This window comes from Cervus elaphus, chromosome 22, assembly GCF_910594005.1.
Source record: "Cervus elaphus chromosome 22, mCerEla1.1, whole genome shotgun sequence".
NCBI classification, from domain to species: domain Eukaryota; kingdom Metazoa; phylum Chordata; class Mammalia; order Artiodactyla; family Cervidae; genus Cervus; species Cervus elaphus.
In genome coordinates, this window is record NC_057836.1 from 20,281,464 (window position 1) to 20,308,480 (window position 27,017).

At 35.5% G+C, this 27,017-nt stretch overlaps 1 protein-coding gene across 3 annotated transcripts; it reads left to right on the top strand.

Moving 5' to 3' along the window:
• Nucleotides 1–2,039: 2,039 nt before the first annotated feature.
• Nucleotides 2,040–18,916, top strand: LOC122680834 (natural killer cells antigen CD94-like). Of its 3 annotated transcripts, none has more exons than XM_043882559.1 (8): nt 2,040–2,194; nt 7,773–7,868; nt 8,998–9,027; nt 10,424–10,522; nt 11,023–11,094; nt 11,696–11,850; nt 12,750–12,877; nt 18,661–18,916. In XM_043882559.1, exons 1-8 carry the CDS (start codon nt 2,143–2,145, stop codon nt 18,785–18,787), a joined length of 759 nt encoding a protein of 252 aa, XP_043738494.1. In that variant the 5' UTR covers nt 2,040–2,142; the 3' UTR covers nt 18,788–18,916. The 3 variants fall into 3 exon arrangements, with proteins under 3 accessions (XP_043738494.1, XP_043738495.1, XP_043738496.1); XM_043882560.1 differs by lacking the exon at nt 2,040–2,194 and adding an exon at nt 5,907–6,080; XM_043882561.1 differs by lacking the exons at nt 2,040–2,194; nt 8,998–9,027 and adding an exon at nt 5,907–6,080.
• Nucleotides 18,917–27,017: the final 8,101 nt, after the last annotated feature.

Sequence of the window (27,017 nt, forward strand, 5' to 3'; positions counted from 1 at the left end):
AACAATTCTTTAGAAAAGAATTGTTGGTTAACTCCCTGTACCTTGAAATACTCATTATAAAATTGGTACAAAGCACCTCAAAGATTTATATAATAAGGATAAAATCAAAGATATCATATAGAGTGTATATAGCATTTTGGGAACAATTTATTAAGGGATGATAAATCAATACTTGTATATGTGTCTAAAAATATAGAATACTATGATGCTATGAAAGTAAAATAATCTTAGTGTCACTAACACATAAGTATTTTATATCTAAAGCATTTCATAATGTACATATCAAACACTATTTTTTCAGATAAAAATATGAAAACATGGGATCTTAGTTCCCTGACTGGTTTGATCAAAATCCCATGTGTCAAGTGTCATGGACAAAAAACATCAAAAAACAAAAAAAAAAACTGGCACTAAATTACACACATTGACTTTATTTCAGTGCTCCATGGGGCTTCTCAGGAGGCTCAGTGGGTAAGGAATTTGCCTGCCATGCAGGAGACTCAGGAGATGGGTTCAGTTCCTGGGTGGGGAAGATTCCCCTGAAGAAGGGAATGGCTACCCACTCCAGTATTCTTGCCTGGAGAATTCCATGGATGGAGGAGCCTGGGGGCAGTAGTCCATAGGGTCACAAAGAGTGGGATTCAATTGAAGAGACTGAGCATGCCCAGGCAAGAGTTAGAACTCACAGGTTCTGTTCAGTTCTAGCAGTTATGGGCTTCCCTAGTGACTCAGATGGTAAAGAATCCGCCTGCAATGCAGGAGACCTGGGTTCAGTCCCTGGGTTGGGAAGATCCCCTGGAGTAGGGCATGGCAATTCACTCCAGTGTTCTTGCCTGGAGAATCCCATGGACAGAGGAGCCAGGCGGGTTACAGTCCGTGGGGTTGCAAAGAGTCAGACACGACTGATCGACTAAGCACAGCACAACATGTGGTCTACTAACTTGGGAAGTTCCATCCTCATTTTTCTGAAAAGAATAATTTCATTGATTTTTTTGTATTACTCTTTTGGAATGAAGATAAGGACTTTTTAAGAAGTGTAGAGCTGAAAAATCATACAACAATTTGCTCATATATATTATTTGTAATATTGTGACATTATAGGAAATGCATGTTTGGTCTCACTCCCTGGTACCTGAGACTTTCTAAAACTCTCATAATTTCCTGTGTGAAGAGTGAAAGGAGCATCTTTTGTGCTTTGTAATAAGCCCCTTAGAACCATTTTTAAGTTTATACCCATGAGGTAACTCTTAAAGAACCAGGATTGGTTGCCCAAGGAGCCAACCATCGGATTAGAATGTTGGAAATTTCAATCCCAACTCAGAAGGACAGGGAGGGGAGAAGGGCTGATGATGAACTGAGTTGCCAATAGCCAATGATTTAATTAACCATGTATACATGATGATGCCTCCACAAAAAACCCTAAGCAAAAGGATTTAGAGAAGTTCTGGATTGGTAAACACATCCATGTGCTGGGAAGGTGGTGCACCTGCCCAGAGAGGGCGTAGAAAGTCTCTGGTCTTTACACATACCGTGTATTGTACATTTCCTCCACTTGGCTGTTACTGAGTGAAGCTGAGTCTGCTTAAAACCAACTTCCCTTACTGAATTAATGATTAATCTTTCTGTCCAAAATTTTCTTCTCTTTCTTGTCTTCCCTGACCTCAATTCTATGCTGCTGCTGATGCTGCTAAGTCGCTTCAGGAGTGTCCAACTCTGTGCGACCCCATGGACTGCAGCCTACCAGACTCCCCCGCCCCTGAGATTCTCCAGGCAAGAGCAATGGAGTGGGTCAATTCTATGTTAACTGAATGCTAATCAACCAAAGTCAGGTGATTAAAATTGCTGTTGTTGATAATATCATTCCTGTATTATAGTTGCTTCTTTTAAAATATTTATTTCTTCATTTTTGTCTGCACTGGATCTTTGCTGCTTTGCGTGGGCTTTCTCTAGTTGCTGCAAGCAGGGGCTACTGTTTGTTGCAATACATGGGCTTCTCATTGCATTGGCTTTCTTGTTGCAGAGCACAGGTTCTGGGGCACGCAGGCTTCAGTAGCTGCATCATGTGGGCTCAGAAATTGCAGCTTGCTGGCTCTAGCACATAGGCTCTGTAGTTGTGTTTCATGAGCTTAGTAACTCTGCAGCATGTGGAAGCTTCCTGGACCAGGGATTGAACATGTGTCCCCTATATTGACAGGTAGACTCTTATTATCAACATACGAACTTGATGCTTTCTAACTGTGGTGCTGGAGAAGACTCTTGAGAGAGTCCTTTGGACAGCAAGGAGATAAAAACAGTCAATCCTAATAGAAATCAACCCTGAATATTCATTGGAAGGACTGATGCTCAAGCTGAAGCTCCAATACTTTAGCCACCTGATGCGAACACCTGACTCACTGGAAAACACCCTGATGCTGGGAAAGATTTAGGCCAAGAGGAGAAGGGGACAATAGAGGATGAATTGGTTGGATGGCATCATCAACTCAATCAACATGCGTCTGAGCAAACTCAGGGAGATAGTGAAGGACAGGGAAGCCTGATGTGCTGCAGTTGATGGGGTCACAGAGTTGGACATGACTTAGCTACCTAACAACAACAATGTACAAGCTCTGGTTGTTTCTCCAGGTTAAGATGAGCTGACAGATTCCTAAGCCATGGACCACCTGGCCAGAGAATTATAAACCGGAGATATCCTGAATGCTGAAACTATGATTAAAAAATGTCACAGAAATGTTGGAAGATGATGATTAATTCCAGCTACTTTGTTCTTCCCCTTTAAAACACACCTCAGACTCAACTCAAAGACCACATTGGTGTGGATCTCAGATTTTTCTTTCATACTTTTCCTTGAAATTGAAAATGTTATTCTCTCAATCACGTCCAACTCTTTGCAACCTCATGTACTATATAGCCCTCCAGGCTTGTCTGTTCATGGAATTCTCCAGGCAAGGATACTGGAGTGGGTAGCCATTCCCTTCTCCAGGGGATCTTCCTGATCCAGGGATTGATCCTAGGTCTCTCACACTGGAAGCAGATTCTTTACTGTCTGAGTCACTAGGGAAGCACCTTTGCTTCATTTGCTGCAAACTTCTTCAGAATCTGGCTTTCTCTGTTGAAGGCATCAGTATAGTAGTCTCCCCTTATTCACAGGGGAAATGTTCTAAGACCCTCAGTGGATGCTTGAAATAGAAGATAATATCAAGTTTTATATAAACTACTTTCCTCTATACTAAAACAAAACAAAACAAAACAAAACAAAAACAATAGGTAGTATATATAGCATGGATAGTGTAAATGTTGGACAAATGAATGATCACATCAGAATGGCCAACATCGTCATCATCAAAAAGTCTACAAATAATAAGTGCTGGTGTGGAGCAAAGGGAACCCTCTGGCACTGTTAATGAGAATGTAAATTGGTCCAGCTACTATAGAAAGCAGTTTGGAGGTTTCTTAAAAACCTAAAGATAGAGCTACCATATAATCTAGTAAATCCACTACTGGGTATATATATGAGAAAAATGAAAAGTGTAACTTAAAATAATACATGCATCCCAATGTTCATAGCACCATTATTTATAGTCGCCAAGACAGAACCAACCTGAGTGTCTGTCAATAGACAACTGGATTAGGAAGATGTGGCAATATATGAATATACTCAGCCATTAAAAGAATAAATAATGCCATTTGTTTCAATGTGGATGGACCTAGAGAATAGTATGTTTAGTGAAATAAGTTAGACAGAGAAAGACAAATGCTGTATGATATCACTTATATGTGTATTATAAAAAATAATACAAATGAATCTATATACAAAACAGAAACAGATTTATAGATGTAGAAAACAAATTTTGGTTACCAAAGGGGAAAGGGAGGTGAGGAAGGACAATTTAGGAGTATGGAGTTAACAGATGCAAACTATATAAAATAGGTAAACAACAAGAATTCACTGTATAGCATAGGGAATTATATCCACTATCTTGTAATAACCTATACTGGAATAAACACTGCAAAAAAAATCCCCCAAACAAATCACTATGCTGTATGCCTGAAACTAACAAATTGTAAATCAACTATACTTCAATTAAAAAAAAATAGCATCCTGTTTCTATTCACTTTGAATGAAACAAATGCTTCTTACCAAATTTAGCAACTTATTTCTTCATGAAATGGTTCCCTACTTCTTGTATTTTATTAGATTCCAGAGTTCTGAAAGAAATTGAGTTGGAAGAATTTTGCCAGTCTTGTCATTGATTTAGTGAAACGTCAATGTTTTGAAGTTTCTCATCCTGCCATTTTCCTCTCTAAACACATGAATGGAACAAATATTATTTATTACCTATATACTAATAAATATGCCACAGAAATATGTTTTTGTACTCTTAATAAATGCACGGTAACTTTCTTATATTTTATCCCATTATACTATGTGTAGATATTTCAAATTTCCCCTTTGAATTATAAATTCCCATTCTCTGAGCGATAGAAAATGTTTCCCTTTTTTGGCTTATTTGCATTGAATTAATTTCCAATGGAGGAATTCTGACTAAGAGAGAGTAAATTTTAAATACAATTTTCAAATATTGGTCTGATAGCATTTAATACCTGAATAGCAGAAGTTATTTCTATTTAAACCATGTTTGCAAGTGAGATTAATTGAAGATTATTATTATATCTTATTATATTAGAGTTTTAGAGAGTATAGTATAGTATCTTATTATAGTAGAGTTTTCCTTCTTCCTTTTATCTTAATTGATTAGTAATTTTGATTAACACTAAAAGTCTGTGAATGTTCTATGTTCTCTGTCTTCCCATATATTACAGAATTGGATTCTCAAGACATGATTACTTATAGTTATTATTTGTAGGTTTTAGTATATGTATATATTTCACTCCCTGTTTACCTTCAACAATAAATTTAAAATTAAATAAAGATTTAAATAGTTGAGGGGGTCAAATACGCTTTTTCCTTTGAAATTTATTTTATCATTTTTTAGTGATAAAGTTGTCTTGCTTTCTTGGATTTATTTGATACTTTATTATATTTTCCTTTTTTTCTATATTATATCCAGTTATAAAGGGGTTATTACCCCTATTTCCACATATTATTTATTTATCCAAATATATGTATATATATATATATCTTTTCTTTTTACTTAGTGTCTTGAACTATGTTCATTTTTCTGAGGGTGATGAAGAATGACCCAAGATTAACTAAATAAAAATCTTTGAAAATGTTAACATTGCAAAATGAATATAAAATTTAAACTAACCTAAGCTAAAATAATGCTAGAATTGTCCAAATGTCTTAAGTGTTTTCTATCCCACAAAGAGTAAAATTATTTTGAGAAAATGAATTTTATATAAATGTGAATAATTCATTGATTAGTATTTGTAGTTTTGTTTTTTAGAGACTATAGCTGATTAAAATTATTTGGTAATTAATAACCCACTGATAATAAATGCTGAGAACTGTGAAAATTGTGCATGCACCATCTAGTGATGAAAAATAGTACTTACCCTACAATGGAAAGAGTTCACAAAGAGACATCACAAGTGTCTATAAATAATAGTTCCAAAATAGCATGTAAAATGTAAATATAAAATGAATGTGAAATGTAATCAAGTCCACTGGAAACAATTAAAAGCACTTGAAGCTACTTTTTAAAAAAAAACAATAAATGATGTATTCAAGTATGTCTGTGACAAAGCAAGGGTTGAGTAAAACTGGTCTTTAGTGAAAATATGTTAGGTATCTTGTGTAATTCAAGGTAAGATTGATGACATGCCCAATCTAGAGATGATACAGAGCTAAAGTGAGCAGCAGTAAAACAGTTTCCTGTGTGGCTACATCCAGAGCACTCTTACTCTTGAATTCTGCTCTCCCCTGACTCTGACAGAGTCTCTCATACAACAGGCAAAGGCATTATTAGCCTGTGTATTTCTTTTCTTGGCTTATTTTCTGGGCTCTTGATGATCAAAATTCTTAAGTTCAAACTGCTGTGATAAAAGATAAGATTGCTTCTTCCGAGGATATATACACATACTCTGCAAAAGTTCAGACGCTGTCTTCTAAAAATCAGGTATTTGCTAATTTCGCAGATTTCTATTGTTTCTCATGTATTTTTGGAATTTTGAGGGAATTTGGATCAAAGAAACTGAAGTTACAGATGCAAAGAAAACTTGTATATCAATATGCAGATATGTTTTAAAAATAATAATATAATTTTATATGATTATATATAATTTTCAATCATATCTATACATTTATATATCTCTATAAATATCATTTGGGAGGAGAGGAAATAAAAGTATGAGTGACAGAGTGGGAAAAGAGAACAGAGAAGAAAGGAAGAGAGAAAGAATTGAAGAAAAGAGTGATGCTAGAAGAGAGCTCAGATGAGTTGGAATAAAGAAGTGATTCTAATTATTATCTATTTTTAGTAATTTCACTGATACTATTTGATAGACATTATTATTATCACTGATACTATTTATTTAATTTGACATTTTATGATACCTTGACATTATTAACTGGTATAAATTTGAGGTTTAAAGAAAATAAATGAAGAAATATAAAATTCCACCAGGGTAAAGCATAATTAGACATAATTAAGCTATGCATAAATTGGATATATTATCCTTTAGTAAGGGCATAAAAAATTTTCACACAGATTCCTATCAAATTTTATAAAATGTTTAATCATGAAAAATATTTTTCAAATTTTCTCAAATTAAAGTTTAATACACAAACCGTTACTTTTTATACTTCGTATAGAAATCTAAAAAACAATTACAGCAGTAACAAGGTTAATAAGATGTATCAAGAAATTCATCATACATTGTGGAGACATTAATGAAAGATAAGATAAGGTAAAAGGAGATAACTAATTGGATGGTGACAAATGAAAAGTAATGAGAAAAATTGGAAAAGGAGATGAATTGTTATTGGAGGATCTGGAAATTTTATTAAAGGTGGTAGAATTTGATCTACAGATTCATTATGAGCAAATAGAGGAGGAAAATGTACTTGAGAAGGAAGAATTTGAGCAAAACATTGAAATTGGAGAAGTGCTTGTCATATGTTGAGAAAGAACAGACATGTCAGTGGAATTATGGGGAAAATGAAAATAGATTGATTTGAAAAAGATGAGACTAGAAAGAAAGCAGGAACAGGTGAAATTGTGAAAGAATGGAAGTGCCAAGCTATAAGGATAAATTTCAGTCGAAAGAATTCAGTAAAGCCATTAGATCATCTTTTGCATTTTCACTTATAAATAAATGATATTAACAGATTTGCAATTGTGAATAGACAATATTTAAAAGGCCAAAAGTAATATACCATAGCAACTGCTTTGCATGTGTGCTCAGTCGCTCAGCTGTGTCCAACTCTTTGTGACCCTATGAACTACAGCCCCCCAGGATCCTCTGTCCAGGGGATTGTCCCAGCAAGAAGACTGTAGTGGGTTGCCATTTCATCCTCCAAAGGCTCTTCCTGACCCAGGGATTGGACCTGCTTCTCCTGCATTGGCAGGTGGATTCTTTACCACTGAGCCACTTGAGAAGTCCTACCAACTCATTAAGTAACATTTAAAAATTAGTATTTCTTCATTCTTAAAATATTTTCATATTTGTAATTGTATTCTAATCAATCACTGGTTATTCAAATTCATTCCCAATATCATTTTATTCAATACCAATTTTACTTATGGATTTCACAATTTACATGAATTTAAAATGTATTTTTTTTCATTTCTTGTATCTCTACCTTTCAGTAATGAGTGAAGAAGTTGTAACTTATTCCGATTTGCTATTTCAACCATCATCTCAGCCACAGAGGAGCCAAAGACTTGAAACTACCAAGAAAAAAGGTCTTTCGTGTTTTCTACTTAAAAAATATACAGAATTATTCATTATCAGGCTCATATGCACATACACATGATCTAAACTTTTTTTCTCTTACTAAACAAGGAAAATAAGTGCTTTTGAGGGAAGATTATATTTTGCCCATGAGAGTCATAACTGTAACTATGTTGTAAACATTATATCAGCATTTTTAGAATGAGTGAAATGTTTGAGGATCGAGACACGTTGTTTATAATTTTCTGTCATTTAAGATATCAACACTATCTAGTAGGATATTTGGAAAATAGAGAAGTGAGAAAATGAAGAGATAATTTCATTATTCTAACACAGTTGCTGTGAATTAGGGACTATTTTTCTTGTTTTCCTGGTTTGTGTATTTGCTGGCCTTGTGAGTTCAGTGTATACTTTTGCCAAGTAACATGCTTCTTGATACACAAACACCGATGTTATTAATTTACTAGTGTATGTGATTATATGGTGTTCACTGATATATCTTCCTATCATTTAAAATTTTCTTTCATTTGTACTTTTCCTGTTGCTAATTTGCAGTCCTCATATGTTTTAAATCAATATGTGGAATGATTAGAAGTGAGCTGTATATCAGTGTGCTAATTCTATTTTGTCTTACATCAAATGGATATTCAGTACTTTGGCTAAGATGTATTATTTTAACGAGGACCTCAATTGATTACTTTCCAGTTTTTTAGATTGCTAATTATTACAATACGGTTTATGATATACAGATTCACCATGCAGTTAATGAAGAAGTATTTTTAAACTTTGCTTAATATATTGTTAATGAATTTTTAAAGACCCCTTAATACCTAATACACTCTGCTTGTTATAGATTCAGAAGTTATTTTCTTTTTAAAATTCTGATGAACAATTCATTGTACCAGTGGCTGTACTTCTTAGATTTGTATGGGAAAATCTACTGGTTTGGGAAAACTTTATTAATGATATTGTTAATTGTTATGTATGTGCATAAGTATGTATGAAATGACATACTTCACCACAGTTCATATTTTACCATGGATCAACCAGAATGACTTAGAGCCATTATCTTGTCTTGTAAGTTTATTTTTACCTAACAAAGCTTCTTAGATTTTCACTGTCTATAAAATTCTTTCACAGATGCAAATCAATTACCAAAAACTCCACAAGGTATGTTTCATGCTTATACCCAATATAAAAATATAAAGAGAGACATGATGGTTAAATGTTCCAGAGATTAGAGTATGTAATTGATGGAAATCCACTTTTAGCTGAAAAGACCAAAACCTTTCCTTCTCCTGATGACAACAGGTGGATTTTCTGTCCTTCCTCTGTGGCATGTATCGTGTATTGGTGGATTTTATGTGTGAGGAAGTTTCTTCTCTCTGCCGCAGCTAAGGTCCTCTGCTTTGTACAACTTCAGGATATTGGGAAGAAGCTGGTTTTCTGTCTCTTCTCTAGAAGCAGATGGCTTTTGCCTACTGTCAATGCAGGGTACATGGTACAGGCTTGTTGTTGAGTTTCAGTCGGTAAATTGTGTCTGATTCTTTGCCACCCCATGGGCTGCAGCTCGCGAGGTTTCCCTGTCCTTCACTACCTTCTGGAGCATGCTCAAACTCATGTGTATTGAGTTGGTGATGCCATCCAACCATCTCATCCTCTGTTGTACGCTTCTCCTCCTGCCTTTAGCCTTTCTGAGCATCAGGGTCTTTTCCAATGTGTCTGCTCTTTGCATCAGGTGGCAAAAATATTGAAACTTCAGCTTCATCATCAGTCCTTCCAATGAATATTCAGTGTTGATTTCCTTTAGAATTGATTGGTTTGATCGCCTTGCTGTTCAAGGGACTCTCAAAAGTCTTCTCTGATATCACGATTTGAAACCATCAATTCTTTGTCCTTCAGCCTTCTTTGTGGTCCAACTCTCATATCCACACATGACTACTGGAAAAACCATAGCTTTGACTAGAAGGACCTTTGTTGGCAAAGTAATGCCTCTGCTTTTTAATACACTGTCTAGGTTTGTCATAGCTTTACAGGTTTCTCAGGGGGTTAGATAAGGTGGTCAGGTATTCCTATCTCTAAGAATTTTCTACAGTTTGTTGTGATTCAAACAGTCAAAGCTTTATTGTAGTCAATGAAGCAGAGTAGATGTTTTTCTGGAACTCCTTTGCTTTTTCTATGATAAAACAGACATTGGCAGTTTGATCCCTGATTCCTCTGCTTTGAAGTCTGCTTTTAGCCTTGAAGATTTGTTGAAATACTTCACTCTCATGTGGCTGGCACTTTTCCTCCTATGCTTTGCCAAAGGTGAAGTAGAGTTTGCGTGCTGTCTTCCCATAGAGTCGGGGCTTTATCTCTTTAGAATTCAGACCACCTGATCACTTTATCAATTCAGCTGCCTCATTCCCTCAATATGAGTTATGATTTTGTAGATTACCTTCCTTTTCTCTATTTTTAGGATGTGAGCTACCTTGCTGTAGAGTTTACTGCACCTAGAACAGAAGCAGAACTCTGAATAAACATTTAGAGTTGATGTTACAAGATGTATTCATCTCTCTCTTTATAGATCACCCTACTCCACTTTCTTCATGGAAATATGTTGCTGTGTTTCTGTGGATCATTTGCATGGGGCTTCTTCTGTCTGTTGGATACTTGGTCATTGAGTGTAAGTCAAAATATGAAATACAAGTTTACTTTTCCATTATTCACATAGTGAAATATGTTGAAGATAATACATTATTTTGATCAGTTCTATTTCTTAAAGTAAATATTCTCTGCACAGAACTTAAATTAATTTCCTAGAGACATATAAAAATGTTGTCCATTTTTAAGCATATCAAGAACATTACATACTGCCTTACTATTTGTTCTCATGTTTCCTTTACCAGAAATACCTTTAAAAATTTCTTCTCTGTGAAAAAGCTTTCTTAACACTGTTATCAGAACAATATTTCTTTCTTCTTTGAATTATGGCTGTGTGAACTTGTATATGTACTATAATTTGATTTTTTATGATTATGACTTTATTACATTTAAGTTCTTTGAAGTAGATGATGCTTCATTCATCATTTTTGTAGCTCTGAATTCAGCACAATGTTTTACCTATAGGAATGTGTCAAATTTTTCTTTTTGAGTTTAAAACTGACCTTTCTGAGTTCTCTTCAGTGAATAAGAAGCCATTTCAACCAGAAGGATGTCCAGGAAATAATTCCTCCAACAAGGAAGCAAATAAAACAGGTAATTTTGGATGAGTTCCTGAGTCATAATTTTATTTGCAGGAGATAAGAGACAATTAACTATTTTGTTTAATGCATGTAACTGGATACATGAAAATATATATGTCAAATCTATTAAGACTCAAATGATGATGGCACTATTAAGTGACAACTTGAAGTTAAATAAAATATTTCCACAAGGCATCATCATTTTGGGGCATATCTATATGATTTCATATATGTATTTCTTATTGTCTTATTTTTGAAACTTACAGTTTTTAAAGATAATTATATGCATATTTTATTCTCATGTGAAAATAAAGAAAGAATATTATGTTGATAATTTTTACAGTCATATACACTGGATAGGTTTCCTGACACATTTCTAATTTTGTCATTAAAAATTATTTCCTAATATACAGCTTATGACTCTTAAAGACCAAAATGTTTTCAATGAAGTGAGTTATTAACTTAAGATAAATTTAACACTAAATTTAAGTGCACACAGCCTATAATGTAAACATCAAAAAGGGTTTTTGTTTGTAGATTGTAGATTTGCTATGTCAACTTACAGATGTGATCTGCACTGATGGAAATCATTCAGTTATATTTTAAATTTTTAGTAGATTGGAAATACCCTACTTGTTCAAACAACTGGCATCAGTATGGAGAAAACTGCTACTATTTTTCAAGAGACATTATTCCTTGGAAGGAATGTCGCCGTTTTTGCACTGATTTACATTCTGGATTTCTTAAGTTGAATACTGAAGAAGAGATGGTAAGGACAAGATTTTGTTTTATAAATTTTGGCATCAGAAAAATTATGGATGACAGCAATCGCTCAAGTTTTATTTTCTTCTGAATTACTTTCCATAGTGTAGTCACCAAAATCTCTGCAATTTGTAATTTTGAATGTGTACTTCAATAAAACCTGAGTGGTTTTCCCCTAGCACTTGGAGAAAAGTCTAAGTAGAATGTAAATAAGATCACTTGTAGTCTGATTTCTGCTGATTTCTCTATCTCTTCTGTTGTTAGGGACTCTCTATCTCACTGTTCTAAGGAAAGTGTGCCATGGTCTCCAACTGTATTGACGTTATTTAAATAGATCATGGTCCCCTTATGCTCTTTTATGTCCTTGTTCTGTTTACCTGTGACAAATTGTATTTCTTCTACCTCCTATCCCAAACTATCATCTCTCAGTTAATACATCTTGTTTTAAGATTTTAGCTTACTAGACGATCCAGTTGGAAAATATCCTTAGTTCACTAAAATCTGTTAAAATTCCCTGTTAATTTTTCTCCTTCAATCCTGTATTTCTGATCTTGTACCATGTGTCACTACTATTTATTACATAAGTCAATGAATACTATTCATTTTTTCAGTGCCTAATTTGAGCAACTACAGTTTTAAGATTTTATGCTTACTTTTACAACCCATAACTTAAGAAAATGACTAGAATAAAATGTGTCCCGAAAAAATTACTCAGTGAATACACGAGTTATTAGCTCTAAGCATCCAGCCTATGGCTGAAGAATTTAGGGTTAATCTCTCCAGATTCTTTCAATATCAAGAACAGAGAATCCAAAGAGAAGTAAAATGTACATATTTAAACTATTATATTCCTCTTTTGCAAGAAAAGTTCCACTTTTTGATTCACTTTCCTCTTCCTCTCTGCAGAATTTTATAACAAAATTGTCAAAAATGCAATGCGGTTTGCAAGAAGAAAAGTTTCCAATTAGCTTACACTACAGCAACAAACAACTGAACTGGGTTTGGCTAGATGATACAAAACTTACCCTGGACAAGTAAGTCTCTTGCTGTTTTAAAATTTCAGTACAGAACAATATTATTTCCTTCCAAATAGAAATATTTAATGTGGATGTGGGTAACATTTATAACAGATGCACCTGTAAGAAATCAATACGTAAAAGACAGGAAAGATGGAAAGCAAGGAGTAAAATACTTAGTAAAATACTAAATACTATACTAAGTTAAATATGTCCCTTTCAAAGCTCATTGAAATTGCTTATTGAAGTATAACTATTTTGCCTTTTAATAAAAGGTAATTGAATAAATAAACTTGCATAAGGTTACAAAGTAAGTATATTTCAGATTTGTCATTTTAATTTCAGTGTAGTTTGTCTGACTGCAATACATGTGCATGTATTGAAATTTTCTTAAAATGTGCTCTCCAATTCTCTAGGACTCACCTAGCATACTTTGTCTAGTTTGCTGTCATAAAAAAATCACTACAAACTTGGTGGCTTAATGCACAGAAATTTATTCTCTCAAGCAGAGGGAACAGAGGTTTGAAATCAAGCTCTTGGTAGGGTTGATTCCTTTCTGGAAAGATCCTTTGTTTGAAGGAGCTTGCTAAACTTTTCCAGAGAGAAATCTAACTGTTGTTGATGATTAAAAACAATTTTTTGTTCTTTATACACTGTGGAACTTGTTTATAAAAATGTTATTGTATAAAGGAAATACAGTAAACTTCCATGAAAATATAAGATATTCTGCCAATCCTTGGCATCATTTAAAGACAAGCCAGCCCTCTGTATCTGCGGGTTCTGAATTCTCAAGTTCAAGCAACCATGTAGACACAGAGGACTGACTGGGATTTGAGTATCTGTAGACTATGGTATCTTGGGGATCCTCGTAGAATCTCCCCACCCCCACATCCTGGATACAAAGAGACAACTGTCTATACCCCCAACTTCCTTTGCTCCTTCTCTGCATCTCTCTGTGTATGTTGCTCTCACATAAGGATATTCTTATTGGATTTAGGGTACAATCCAATATGGTTTCATCATGACACTAGTCTTCTTTGTTTTCAATTTTCAACTTATTTATTTTAAAAAAAATTTAAATTTATTTATTTTTAATTGAAGGATAACTGCTGTACAGAATTTTGTTGTTTTCTGTCAAACATCAACATGAATCAGTCATAGGTACATATGTCCCCTCCCTCTTAAACCTCCTTCCCATCTCCCTCCCCACCCCTCCCCTCTAGGTTGATACAGAGACCCTGTTTGAGTTCCTTGAGACATACAGCAAATTCCCTTGGGCTATCTATTTTACATAATGTAAAGTAAGTTTCCATGGTACTCTTTCCATACATCTCACCCTCTCCTCCCCTTTCCCCATGTCCATGTCTCTTCTTTATGTCTGACCTGCAAATAGATTCTTCAGTACCATCTTTCTAGATTCTGTATAATTGTGTTACTATACAATATTTATCTTTCTCTTTCTGACTTACTACACTCTGTATAAAAGGCTCTAGGTTCATCCACCTCATTAGAATGGACTCAAATGCATTTGTTTTTATGGCAGAGTAATATACCATTGTGTATATGTACCACAACTTCTTTATCCATTCATCTGTTGATGGACATCTAGGTTGCTTCCATGTTCTAGCTATTGTAAATAGTCCTGCGGTGGACATTGGGGTACATGTATCTTTCTCAATTTTGCTTTCCTCAGGGAATATGCCTAGGAGTGGGAAGGCAGGGTCATATGTTGGTTTTATATCTAGTTTTATAAGGAATCGCCATACCGCCTTCCATAGTGGCTGTATCAATTTACATTCCCACCAACAGGGCAAGAGCATTCCCTTTTCTTCACACCCTCTCCAGGATTTATTGTTTGTAGACTTTTTGATGATGGCCATTCTGAACAGTGTAAGGTGATATCTCATTGTGGTTTTGATCTGCATTTCTATAATAAGCGATGTTTAGCATCTTTTCATGTGTTTGTTAGCCATTTATATGTTTTCTTTGGAGAAATGTCTGTTTAGGTCTTTTCCCCACTTTTTGATTGGGTTGTTTTCTATCTGGTATTGAGTTGTATAAGTTGCTTGTATACTTTGAAAATTAATCATTTGTCAGTTGTTCCATTTGCTATTATTTTCTCCCATTTTGAGGGTTGTCTTTTCACTTTGTTTATAATTTCTTTTTGTGTGCCAAAGCTTTTAAGTTTAATCAGGTTCCACTTGTTTACTTCTGTTTTTGTTTCCATTGTTCTAGAAGGTGGGTGGGTCATAGAGGATTTTTCTTTAATTTATGTCATCGAGTGTTCTGCCTATGTTTTCCTCTAACAATTTTATAGTTTCTGGTCTTACATTTAGGCCTTTAATCCATTTTGAATATGCAAAAATCCCCAACAAATTCTAGTACCAGATCCAACAACACATTAAAAAGATCATACACCATAAGCAAGTTGGGTTTATCCCAGGGATGCAAGGATTCTTCAATATACATAAATCAGTCAATGTGATATACCATATTAACAAATTAAAAGATAAAAACCAAATGATAATCTCAATAGATGCAGAAAAAGCCTTTGACAAAATTCAACACCCATTTATGATTAAAACTCTTCAAAAAATGGGCACAGAAGGAACCTACCTCAATGTAGTAAAGACCATATATGATAAGCTCACAGAAAACATTACACTCAATGGTGAAAAACTGTAAGCATTCTCCCTAAGATCAGGCCTAAGACAAGGGTGTCCACTCTCACCGCTATTATTCAACTTAGTTTTGGAAGTCCTAGCTATAGCAATCAGAGAAGAAAAAGAAATAAAAGGAATCCACATCAGAAAAGAAGAAGCAAAGCTTTCACTGTTTGCAGGTGACGTGATACCATACATAGGAAGCCCTAAAGATACTATCAGAAAATTATTAGAGCTAATCAGTGAATTTAGAAAAGTCACAGGATACAAACTCAATACACAGAAATCACTTGCAATACTATATACTAACAATAAAAGTCAGAAAAAGAAATGAAGGAATCAATCCCATTCACCATTGCAGCAAAAAGAATTAAATATCTTGTAATAAACCTACCTAAGGATAGACAGGGAGGCCTGGTATGCTGTAATTCATGAGGTCACAAAGAGTTGGACATGATTGAGTGACTGAACTGAACTGAACTGAAGGAGACAAAAGAACTGTATACAGAAAATTATAAGACACTGATGATATAAATCAAAGATGACATAAATAGATGGAGAGATATTCCATGTTCCTGGGTAGGAAGAATAAATATTGTGAAAATGACTATACTGCCAAATGCAATATACAGATTTGGTGTGATCCCTATCAAATTGCCCAATGGTATCTTTCACAGAACTAGAACAAAAAATTTCTCAATTCATATAGAAACATGAAAGACCCCGAATAAGCAAAGCAGTCTTGAGAAAGAAGAATGAAGCTGGAGGAAGCAACCTTCCTGACTTCAGATTACACTACAAAGCTACAGTCCTCAAGACAGTATAATACTGGCACAAAAACAGAAATATAGACCAATAGAACAAGATAGAAAGCCCAGAAATATATCCATGCACCTATGGGTACCTTATTTTTGACAAAGGAGGCAAGAATATACAATGGGGCAAAGATGGCCTTTTCAATAAGTGGTGCTGGGAAAACTGGATAGCTACATGCAAAAGAATGAAATTAAAACACTTCCTAATACCATACACAGAGATAAACTCAAAATGGATTAAAGACCTAGATGTAAATGTGTTTATTTTATTTTATTTTATTTTATTTTTTGTGTTTATTTTTTAATTGAAGGGAATTTGCTTTAGAGAATTGTGTTGGTTTCTGCCAAATATCAACATGAATCAATCATAGGTATACAAATGTCCCCTCCCTCTTGAACCTCCCCTCCCATCTCTCTCCCCTACCCACACCTGTATATATTTAAAGAACCCCAGTTTGAGTTCCCTGAGTCATACAACAAATTCCCATTCGCTATCTATTTTACATATGGTAGTGTCAGTTTCCATGGTACTCTCTCCATACATTCTACTCTCTCCTTTCTCCCTGCCTCCCCGTGCCCATAAGTCTGTTCTCTATGTCTGTGACCTCATGTCACTAATCTTAATTGCATCTACAAAGAAGTTATTCCCAATTAAGGACACATTTTGAAGTTCTGGGTGGGCTTGAATTTTATTCGTGAGTTCTACGCAAACTTTGACTAGGCTGGTGGCTGAGATGGTAAAGAATCTTCCTGCAAGGCAGGAGATCTGGATTCAATTCCTGGGTCTGGAAGATCCCCTGGAGAAGGAAATGGCAAACCACTCCAGTATTCTTGCCTGAAGAATCCCATGGACAGAGTAGCCTTGAAGGCTACAGTGCATGGGTTCACAAAGAGTCATACATGATTGAGTGACTAATACTTGTTCAACCTACTACCTACATTCAAAAAAGGATTTATAGACCTCAATTCCCATGATTTTATTAGGGTATCTGGAAGTGGAGGTATAAAATGTATCCTAGTGCACATACACAATGTGTGTAAAAACCAGTTTAGCAAGACCATGGGAAATACTGAACTGCCAGTACTCTTGTTCCCCAGTTTTAAGCTCCATGGTTTAAAATATAGTGAGTAATTGATAGTGCAGACTCTTAAGTGTCTTGGGTTTATGTTTTGATCTCCACTACCATCATAGTCTTTTATCCAAACATTCTGTTTGGTTTCTATTCCATTTTCTATAAGATGTGATGAAAAATAGAACCCACTTCATAGAGTATTGTGAAAATACAGTAATTGATACATTTAAGCATGTGAGAAGTATATGGTTCATTAAGAAAATAAAGTTCTCTCTCCTTCCTCCTCCTCCTTACTCTCCTACCCCAAATCTTAACAGTAAATTAATGTCAAATAAAATTTTAAATAGATGAATCTAATTTAAAAATGTGATTTCAGGACGTCTGTGGTGGTCCAGTAGTTAAGACTCTGTGCTTACACTGCAGGGCATATGGGTTTGATCCCTGGTTGGGGAACTAAGCTGTGTGCTATGTAGCATGCCTAAAATTAAAAAAAGTAACAATTAAAAGTAAATAAAATAAAATCTAAATTAAAATATGATTTCTATCTTAAAATATTATGACTAAAATATGCAAGATGTTTTCCAGTATATCCACTCTTAGCAGACATGATTTTCTAACATAATTTGTGTTAAATTAAGATTTTGGATTTACTTAAAATTCTGAGTGATTACGTACTCATTTCTAATTGCTGCACTTGTAGGAAATGCATGCCCCCTTTTCTGGAATTATATGATATATTTCTTTAAATGTTTATAAATTGCTCTGATTCTCATTGACATATCTAAATATTTAATCTTTTAAAACTATTTTCTGGACTTATTAGTAAACAGGAACTTTATCTTTACTCTGGGGTAAATTTTCCCAGGAGAGAATGAATTGATATTAATGATTCATGACAATTATATATATATATATTATATATATATATTATATTATTGTATATATAATAAAATGTTTATAAAAACACTAATGTATAAACAAAATATAGTAGACCCCTGTGAGAATGGAAGATACTTTGAAATTGTTTGAGGTCATAGAGACGAAAGCCAGAATTGAAGGCATTGTTAACATCCCAATTCTAGATTTAATATGAAATTTCAGATGACAAAAGATTCATTATTTTATTATTAGAGAACTGGGAAAATGATGTTTCTACTTCTTTTTTATAAATATGTCAAAATACGAATTTAAAAAGTACAACTGATACATGAAATAATTTCAGAACTTAATGGAAAGTATTTTTTTTCTAGGCTTCAACTTCCAGGACATGAGAATGCTAATAATAAATGTGCACACATAAAATACGGCCAGATAATTGCTGAAGATTGCCATAGTAGTGGTTATTGTATCTGTAAGAAGACAATATATTCAGATTAGATAAAGTGCCTGAGATTTTCCAGTGAGATGACTTCAACTATGTAAAAATGTGTTTAGCTAAAAATAGATGTCTTAATCATTGAAGTCTATATCTTATTCTTTAACTTTAATCCATAATTTGTAACAGGATTAATACAATAAACAGTATTTTAGTAACACTGGACAATTGTTGTTTAATTGTTAAGTTGTGTTTGACTCTTTTGTGACCCCATGGACTGTAGCCTGCCAGGCTCCTCTGTCCATGGAAATTCCCAGGCAAGAATACTGGAGTGGGCTGCCATTTCCTTCTCCAGGGATCTTCCTGACCCACAAGTCAGACTCATGTCTCCTGCATTCCAAGCAGATTCTTTACCACTGAGCCACAGGGAAAGCTCAACATTGGATAGTGTAGAGAAAATAAAGAACATGAGGGAACATTATTGAGATAGAAGTATGAAGGAAATTCCTCTATTACTGGGACAGTGGTACTAAATCAAGTTTTATTCAGGTTTACACAGGTCTTCCAGTACTTTCAAAATAAATTTTATCACTTTAGCCTCATGCTTTTAATTTTTAAAAAATTTTTTTATGCTTTTTATTTTTTACAAAACACAATTTTTTCTTTGCCTTATTATGGTCATCTATCAGAGAAATAAATAGTTAAGTAAGAAGACCTTGATGCTGGGAAAGATTGAGGGTAAGAGGAGAAAGGGAAGACAGAGGTTGAGATGGTTGGATGGCATCACCGACTTAATGGACATGGGTTTGGGTGACTCTGGGAGTTAATGATGGACAGGGAGGCCTGACATGCTGTCATTCATTGGGTCACAAATAGCTGGACACTGAACTGAAGAAGATAAAATTGTCTCATAAAATGAGTCTCAAAGAAAAATTGCATTTTTGATAAGCTAGAAAATAATGATTTAAAAGTGGTCATAGAGAGCCAGGAGATGTTAAAACTTTGTTAGCCACAAAAATTATCAATACAATGAATGAAAATGGATAGTCTCAGCTGGAGTAGAATAAATAGTACTTATTTCATTCATAAACAAGAATTTTTTTCCTGTCACTGGTCAGGCACTGAGTTTTAAAGACTGGAGATCCACATTTGTACAAATCAAAGAACTATGTCTACTTTCACAGAGCTTTCAAAATAAAAGAAAGGACAGACATTAGTAAAATTATCACATTGGTAGATGCATAATATAAAATAAGTGCTTAGAATGGGGGAAAAGATAGTGAAAAAGGGAAAAAGTAGTTGTCAGATTATAACAAAGAATTTGATCTAGACTGAGAATTTAGTGAAGAACTTCCTGATATGGAGAGCTGAGAAATTAATAATTTTATTAAAAGAAAAGAGAAAGGATCCGGCAGTTAAGAGTATTTCAGAGACAAAAGGAGAAGGCAACGGCACCCCACTCCAGTGTTCTTGCCTGGAAAATTCCATGGACGGAGGAGCCTGGTAGGCTGCAATCCATGGGGTCGCAAAGAGTCAGACACGACTGAGCGACTCCACTTTCACTTTCACTTTCATGCATTGGAGAAGGCAGTGGCAACCCACTCCAGTGTCCTTGCCTGGAGAATCCCAGGGACGGGGGAGCCTGGTGGGCTGCCATCTATGGGGTCGCACACAGTCGGACACGACTGAAGCGACTTAGCAGCAGCAGCAGAGACAAAAAAGAAACAACCAAACAGCAGGTGGAATGAAGATCAGGGTGACTGAATCCCAGAGATGGAAGGGGAAAACAGTTTGATATAATCCTAGAGGAGGGAAAAAAAACAGAAAACACAAATCTTTGAAAACTGTGAGAAATTCTTGACTTCGTTAGGGTAATTTCAATCTTTAAACTCACCCAAGATTTGAGAGCCTACTGTATAGCACAAGGAACTCTATTCAATGCTCTGTGGTAACCTAAATGGGAAGGAAGTCCAAAAAAGAGGGGATATATATTTATGTTTAGCTGAATCAATTTTTTTTGTACAGAAGAAACCAACACAACATTGTAAAGCAACTCTACTCCAATAAAAATTGATTTTTTAAAAAAGATAGAACAGAGAATCTAAAACCATACACAACCACGAACAAGGTTGCTAAAACCGCCAGATGACATAGGGCCACAGACAAAAAATATTAGATACCTAAGGAGCACAGTTCCTCAAAAAATATAGCAAAATAAAATTTCTAGTTCAAAGAAGTATAGCAGCACAAATTTAATAATTATTTTAAAATGGTTATTTTAGGAAAGCCTCAGTGAAATGAAGGAGGATATGGTAATATAAAACAGAGACTCAAAATGCACATTTCTGCTTCCAATATAATGTAGATTAAAAAAGTCAAAACAGGGAAGGAAAGACTCTAAAATTTTTTTAAAATACATTTTTAGGGTTTTAAAGGTCTATAGAAGAATTGCTGTGCTTAGTCGCTCAGTTGTGTCTGACACTTTGCAACCCCATGGACTGTAGCCCACCAGGTTCTTCTGTCCATGGGGATTCTCCAGGCAAGAATACTAGAGTGGGTTGCCATGCCCTCCTCCAGGGGATCTTCCCAACCCAGGGATAGAACCCAGGTCTCCCACATTAAATTAATTTAAATTCCAGAATAGGGAGCATTAGTTATCAATCTGCCATTGTTGCTTCTGTTTGTGTGTGTGTGTGTGTGTGTGTGAATCAGATCTTGGCCAAAGCAGACAGCCTATGACCGAAGAAAGAGAAACTGACAAGCTTTCAGTGGTTACATAGACTAGAATAACAATAGTAGAGATTTGAAGGTCCTCAAATTGTCACCTTTCCCACAAGCCGTTTGTTCAAGACTGAGATAAAACTGAGAGAAGACTTTGAAACAAAGTCAAAAGCTTCTGAGGGGAAAAAAAAGAGAAACCTCCCAAAGTTTTCCTGCTGTTGAGGAAGCAAAGACTAACCAGAAGAAAGAGTTATCAACAAACAAAAAACAGTATATAGAAGCCATGGATGAAATAGTGCACCAAGATTGGAGACCTGCACCAAGGTCACACCTGTGACAATGAGTCTGGGAATAGCTAAAAAGCCAGTTAAAAAGCACGAGTGTGTCCTTTAGTAGAAGGAAGGCATGGCTTCAGGACAAAAAAAAAAAAATGAAGTGGAGATTTTACTGTTTAAAAGTGGGGAGGAGATGACGAAGCTGAAGAATAGTAGACTCTTAAACATTTATTTTATGTATTTATTTATTTTTGGTCGTACTGAGTCTTCACTGATGCACACAGGCTTTCTCTAGTTGCAGAGAGTGGGGGCTGTTGTCTAGTTGCAGCGCACTGACTTCTCAGTGTGGGAGCTTCTCTTGTGGTGGAGCAGACTTTAGGCACACAAGCTTCAGTGGTTGTAGCTTGCAGGCTCTAGAGCCTGGGCTCAATAGCTGTGGTGCACAGGCTCAGCTGCTCCATGGCATGTGGAATCTTCCTGAACCAGGGATCAAACCCATGTCCCCTGCATTGGCAGGGGGATTCCTATCCACTGCACCACCAGGGAAGTCCAAGAATAGTAGGATCTTACATACCTGACTGGTAAGACCCTCAAGATATCTGCCAAACTTTGATGCTGTGTGTAGTAAGATGGGAAGTAATTAAAATGAAAATAAGTCAAGAGAAGAACTGACTTTCTCATAGATCACAGAGATAAAATAACTGTGAAAATGAAAGCTTTAGTCACTTAGTCGTGCCTGACTCTCTGGGACCCCATGGACTGTATCTCACCAGGTTCCTCTGTCCATGGGATTCTCCAGGAAGGAATACTGGAGTGGGTTGCCATTCCCATCTTTAGGGCATCTTCCCAACACAGGGATTGAACCAGGTTTTACAGGCAGATTCTTTACCACCTGAGCCACCAGGGAAGCCCACAACTATAGTGGTACTCAAACTTAATCCCTCTAATTGCCTAATTAAAGTGACACATTCCCACCCTATCCACTTTAAAGAAAATTAAAAGATGAGTCACTTTATGGTGAAAGATAACTTCATCTGGACCAGTATGATTCTTTTATACATGGTATTTGACATACAATCAAAAAATCATAAGACTTCCAAAAAGGTAGGAAAATAGTATCAATAATCAAGAACAATCTATACACACACAGACACACACACACACAAGTCATATACATAAACAGTTCATAAGTGGTGTTACAAGACTAGAAATTTAAATAATTTTATACTGGATAGGAGCCAGTAGCCAAGTCACTCAGTCATGTACAGTCCATAGAATTCTCTAGTCTTCTCCAAGGGATCGTCCCAATCCAGTGATCAAACCCAGGTCCCCACATTGCAAGTGGATTATTTACCAGCTGAGCCACAAGGCAAGCCCTTACTATGATAAATGTGTTAAAAAATTATGAAAAAAATAGACAAGAATAGATGTAATTAAGATGTGTTAAGAACATCACCAGAAAAAATTTTTGTTTCCAAAAACAACCTAATGGACTTTTGAAAGCTATTATATCTGAAAGTAAAAACTCAGGGGATAAATTAAAGATCAGATTGAAATGGAAAGTACAGTATTGGTGAACTCAAAGACTGGTCAATATAAAAACACACAAACTCAAGCATAGAGACAAAATGAAGTAGAAAAAGAAAAACAGGTCGATAGAAGAATAAAACATGTCAGATACTCAACAAGACAAATTTATATAGAACCAGAGTCATGAGGCAAGAGTAGAAAAAGAATGGAACCAGTAACACCCTCCTCGCCCCGCATCGTCCCAGCAAAACAAAACGTAGCCCACTCAGGTCAGTATAAACAAAAGCAAAACCATACCAAGGCACAAGTGCTAAGTTCTTCAGCCATGTCTGACTCTTTGTGAACATGGACTGCTGCCCACCAACCTGTCCATGGGATTCTCCAGGCAAGAATACTGGAGTGGTTGCAATGCCCTCCTCCAGGGGATTTTCGGGCCCCGGGGATGGAACCTGTATTTCTTGCGACTCCTGCATTGCAGGCTGGTTGTTTACCCCTGAGCCTCCAGGGAAGCCCACCACAAGGCATGCTGTGGTCAAAATGCTGACAACAAAGATGGAGAGAAAAATACCGATAATAACCGGAGAAAGAGAACATCAGTAATCCAAGTAGTTGACAGAAATAATGGAAGGCAGAATTTAATGCTATTTCACTTTGAAAATGACAAAAAAAATAGAAACCTACCAAAATAATATTCCATATCCAGTAAAAATATCTTTCAAAGATTAAGGTAAAATAAAAATATTTAAGGAAAATCAATTTTTGGCAATTCATCAATAGCAGCAGGTCTGATAGTAATGGAGGTGATAAGAAATGAAGGCTGATGCATATATGTGCAGTGTTCAGATTTACTGATATATTAGATGTGGTGTGAAAGGGAAAGAGGGACTTCACGGATGATTGCAGGAGTGTTTTGTTTGTTTCCTTTAGCTTTGCATTTTGACACAAAAAAACCTGAAAAAGTATATGCACACACTTACATATATATCCTTTATCCAGACTACTTCTATGTTAAAATATTATCATATTTGTTCTCTCTCTTCCCCTCTTAGATCATTCCCCAGTCCCCCTCCTCAATATTTGCCTTTGTCCAAGAAATCTGGAAGATTATTTTTCAAAATTTTTTGATAAGTGGATTGAAGCTGCTTTCTTTTGGAAGGTATTAGTATTGTTAGTAGGCAGACCATTATTCACCTTGAACACTTTAAATACATTTTTGAATACAATACTCTTGGGCTTCGCTGTCAGGCAGACTTTGAGCTATAAACTAAAAAAGAGGGCTGATTTGTGATTACAAATGCTCAATGGAGACTTTTGCTTTCTCTTTTCATCAGAGGTCAAAACTAGTGCAGGGAAGACAAAACTTGGCCTCTATCTATCCTTGGTTTTCACGTGGGTCTCTTGAATCAAACACTGGCTAACAAGAGAAAAAGTTTACTAACACACGCAGTGCACATCACTTGGGGGAAACCTAAATGGAAGAGTAGTGAGGACTTAGAAGCGCAGGTTATGTAGCATCACAAAGGACAAGAAATTTGTAGAGCGATATTAGAACAAAAATAAGCAATTTTAAGCTCCCCAGGGCAGCAAACTGTGGGAAGGTAAATATCTGGGAAGAAAGTAAAGAAATAAGATTTAATATTTGTCTTGTGCTGTCAGTGGGCGAAAGGGTCCATTTGCAGTCAAATGAGAGTTTATAGCCTGACTTTACATGGAAAAAAAGAAGGGTAGAGAGACCTTGTTTTCTGTATTAGCTGTTTCTCTTTGTTTTTTGTTTTGTTTAGGTGATAAAAGGAAACCACCAACAGTTTTTTTTTTTTGTCTCACAGGTTTTATTGAGATATACTTGATACATAATGTTCTATACATTTAAGGTGTACAATATGATGCTTTACACACATATGTTATGAAATGAGTACTACAATAAGCTTCGGAAACACATGTATCACTCCATAGAATCACCAAATTTGTTGTTGTTGTTGTTATGGTGTGAAAATATTTCAGATTTACTCTCTTAGCAACCAACTTGTATAGCAAATCCCCAGAACTTATTCATCTTATATACTTGTTATTTTACTTTTTAAAAATTAATTTTATTAGAGTATGGTTACTTTACAATGTGGTGTTAGTTCCTACTGGACAGCAAAATGAATCAGCCACACATGTACCTAAATCCGCTTCCTTTTAGACTTCCTTCCCATCAGGTCACCACAGTGTACTAAGTTCCCTGTGCTATACAGCATGGTCTCATTAGTTACCTGTTTTATACAAATTCATCTTATAATTGGAAATTTGTACATGTGACCAACATCTTCCCATTTTCCCTCCCCCTAGGCCTTGGCAACCATGATTCAACTCTTCGCTTCTATGAATTTGGCTTTTTTAGATTCCACATAGAACTGAGATCATACAGTGTTTGCCTTTGTCTGGTTTATGCCAGGTTCACTGATGTTGTTGCAGATGACAAGGTTTCCTTCCTCTTTATACCTGAAAAGTGTTCCCTTGTTTATGTATCACACTTTTTTTTATGCACTCATTTGTTTGATGGTTGACAGACACTTGGGTTGTGTCCATGTCTTGGTGTTTTGAATAACCATGCTATGAAAATAGGGTGCAGATATATTTGAGGTAGTGATTTCAAGTTACTTCTTAATTATTTTTAGCTCAAAATGCTTTTCATCTCAAAGAGGTATATTTTGGGGTGACATATTCTGATTTGCTTCACTAGCAATGATCCTTGTTACTATTTCCTGAAGTACAACTTTTATTTTTTATTCAGTATATGAAATTGGGCTTCTCTGGCGGCTCGTGGTAAAGAAGTTGCCTGCCAATGCAGGAGATGTAAGAAACGCGGGTTTGATCCCTGGGTCAGAAAGATCCCCTGAAAAGAAAATGGCAACCCATTCCAGTATTCTTGCTTGGGAAATCCCATGGACAGAGGAGCATGGCAGGCTACAGTCCATGGGGTTGCAAAAGAGTTGGAAATTATTTATTGACTAAACAACAACAACAATATGAGATTGTAGCCTTTGAAGGTCCCAGGTTTAGAAAGAAAACTTGTATTTAATCCTTTAATTAGGTGGCCCCTGAACTTTATTGCTTGTTTCCAGTGCTTCATCACAACCATCAAAACAGAAAGTAAGGTTCCCCAAGATTATTAAAAACCCTCAGAATGAAAGTAAGTTTCTGTAGTTGATTTGCTCTCAGGGTTTTCATTTTCACTAAATTCTGAGTTTCCACAGTGTTTTTACCATTGTTTGTTTAGCAGTGCTTTCTCTAAACTGTATACACTATATCATAAAACTTCTTTGTTGTTAGTTTCAGTGAAACTTAATAATTTCCCCTCCTTAGTTCCAGAAACAGAAGCCAAGCCCAATTTAAGTTTCTTAATTTCTCCAAAGCAAACATATGTGCTTTTTTGCATGCTTTTTATGACTTAAAAATTTAATAATAAAATCTTAAGGCAAACATGACTGAATGTTGGTGGTGGTTTAGTCACTAAGTCTTGTCGTACTCTTGTGACCCCATGGACTGTAGCTAGCCAGGATCCTTTGCCCACGAGATTCTCCAGGTAAGAATACTGGAGTGGGTTGCCATTTCCTTAATTCTGGGTGGTGCCTATTATACAAATTCAGGCAATAATTTAAAAACTTAAGTTGAACTAAGACATTCCTCAGCCCTTGATTGGCTGGGTAGAAAATAGTTTTCTTCATGGTATTTTATACTAATTTCCACCTAAATATGCTGTTCAACCCACTTCTTAATGCCC